The 2,500-nt window shown below is 44.3% G+C and overlaps 1 protein-coding gene across 1 annotated transcript in view; it reads left to right on the forward strand.

Moving 5' to 3' along the window:
* plxnc1 (plexin C1) overlaps positions 1-2,500 on the forward strand; it is a 55,843-nt gene that overhangs the window by 34,128 nt on the left and 19,215 nt on the right. Inside the window, exons 22-23 of the mRNA XM_048267975.1 lie at positions 403-571; positions 1,829-1,929. Coding sequence (XP_048123932.1) covers positions 403-571; positions 1,829-1,929 — 270 coding nt within the window. The remainder of the gene's footprint in view (positions 1-402; positions 572-1,828; positions 1,930-2,500) is intronic.

A 2,500-nucleotide genomic window follows, 5' to 3' on the forward strand; every position in this document is an offset into this window, starting at 1 on the left:
GTATCTTGTGTGTGTGTATATCTTGTGTGTGTGTAGAAGCTGACAGTGCTGTTTGCAGTGATGGTTGAAGTTTGTGTGTGTGTGTGTGTGTAGAGGCTGACGGTGCTGTTTGCGGTGATGATGTTGAAGTGTGTGTGTGTGTGCGCGTTTGTGTGTGTGTGTGTAGAAGTTGATGGTGCTGTCTGCTGTGATGATGTTGATGTGTGTGTGTGTGTGTGTGTGTGTAGAAGCTGACGGTGCTGTTTGCGGTGATGATGTTGAAGTGTGTGTGTGTGTGTGTGTGTGTGTGTGTAGAAGCTGACGGTGCTGATGTTGAAGTGTGTGTGTGTGTGTGTGTGTGTGTGTGTGTGTGTGTAGAAGCTGACGGTGCTGATGTTGAAGTGTGTGTGTGTGTGTGTGTAGAAGCTGACGGTGCTGTTTGCGGTGGGCACGGAGGGCGAGGTGAGTGAGCCGCTGGACATCTCTGCGCTGGACTGTGACACCGTGGAGCAGGTGAAGGAGAAGGTCCTGCTCACCTTCCACCGCAAGTTCGGCTTCCACTTCACCCAGCAGCTCCGCGACATCGACATCGGTGAGTACCGCAGGCTAACGACAGGAGGAGAGCACAGTCCTGTACCACCTCTACGGGCTCAGTGTCCAAGGGGACACAGGTTCGAGTCCAGCCTGCAGCACTGAGCGAGTTCACACTCCACAAGAGCTAGCTGACAGCTCTGTTCGTTCATTTTAAAATGAATAGGTTTGTGTTATATGATGTTTTCTAAACAAAGTTCAGGAGGAGCTTAGGGATGATTGACAGCAATTAACCCACCTGCCTACCGCTGCCAGGTTATTTAAGCCGGCCTCCTTTCCTTACGTCACACGCTCCGGCATTTGTGAAATGATCCCTCCTCCTCCCCCTACTCCTCTATTTCACTGATAGCCCAGTTACTCATCCTCCTTACACAGGGGGTGCAAGCGGCCATTGCTCTATCGTGATCTCTGCTTCAGGCATTCCAAGACCACAGCCTGCTAACTTGCCAAACAGGCGCTTAATTTACACTCAAGCATAGCAATCATACTGACGGCGAACTAGTGAATTTCCATTTGGAACTACTTCAAGTTCCAGTTCATTTCTTCCTTAAAATAACAGCGTTAAAAATAAATAAAAATAATAAATTAAAATAAGCGTTAACTTCAGAACGTTGACGTTTTTGTTTGGTTCTAATTAGGGAGTGCACACGGATTCAGAATCTCACACAGGCTAAAATAGATTACTAGCTCAAATTCACTTTCTTTAATTGCAACTATTATTACGCTAAGTTTGCCGTCCACAGACAAATTAAAGTTCTTTTAAATGAGCTTGTTCAAAAAACACGCTCTTTTTAACACATTTATGCTTAATATAATACCTGTATTAACATTTTGATATTAAAGTTTGGGACACAGAAATACATTCTAATGAATGCTACACAGTACACGTACACAGTGGAGTTTTTTATGATTTTTAATGCTATTTGCACTTCGCCTGATTTACAGGGGTTGGACAGCTTTACATGTCTTAATCTGAGGTATACAGTATATGGGACTAGATACATGTCTGAACCTGAGGTATATTTCAATAGTGCTTTGGAACAGATATATTATTAGTAGTATTACATTACTAAAGCACCCCAGTGTGTGTGTGTGTGTATGTGTGTGTTTCTGATTCTCTCTCACTTTCACTCCCTTCCTCTATTTTCTCTTTTTTTCTCTGTACTCCCCTCTCTTTCTTACTTTTTCTCTTCTCCTTTTTTGCAATGCCCTCTCTCCCTCTCTCTCCCTCCCCCCTCTTCTTGTTCTTCTTCTGCAGAATATGAACGGGATGGGCGGTATGAGGCGCTACAGGAAGTGGACAGCAGCTCAGAGGTGATGGGGGAAGTCACCATGCTTAACACCCTCAAACATTACAAGGTACACAGATACTGTGTGTGTGTGTGTGTGTGTGTGTTGTGTGGTTAGGGAAGTCACCATGCTCAACACCCTCAAACATGACAAGGTATACAGACTGTGTGTGTGTGTGTGTGTGTGTGTGTGTGTGTGTGTGTGTGTGTGTGTGTGTGTGTGTGCGCGTGTGTAGAAAAGTAACTGTGGTCAAAAATATCCAGGCAACACTCAGGTGTGAGGAACCACTGCAGGTTTATTCATGATACCGGGTGCAAAGTCACTGGCAACAGCATGTTCCAGTAACACTACTCAAAGTTCTCTAGGGTGAGGCCCCATCTTATGCATGTTAGTTACATTGGTAATACAAATTACATGAGTACAATGGTATTTTCCAAAAATCCCTATACATGCAGAAAAACAATACATGGACACTTCTTGGACATAGCATGTGATCCATGCGCCATACGCAAGTCATGTGGCTACTCCAAGTAAGTAGATAATTGGTCAATACAGTACATATACATCCTTCAGCATTTTCTTGCCATAGTCTAGTTCCTGTTGAGATATTCCTAATATTACTTCCTCGAGCAGAATACCC

The sequence above is a fragment of the Alosa alosa genome, chromosome 17, assembly GCF_017589495.1.
Source record: "Alosa alosa isolate M-15738 ecotype Scorff River chromosome 17, AALO_Geno_1.1, whole genome shotgun sequence".
NCBI classification, from domain to species: Eukaryota; Metazoa; Chordata; class Actinopteri; order Clupeiformes; family Clupeidae; genus Alosa; species Alosa alosa.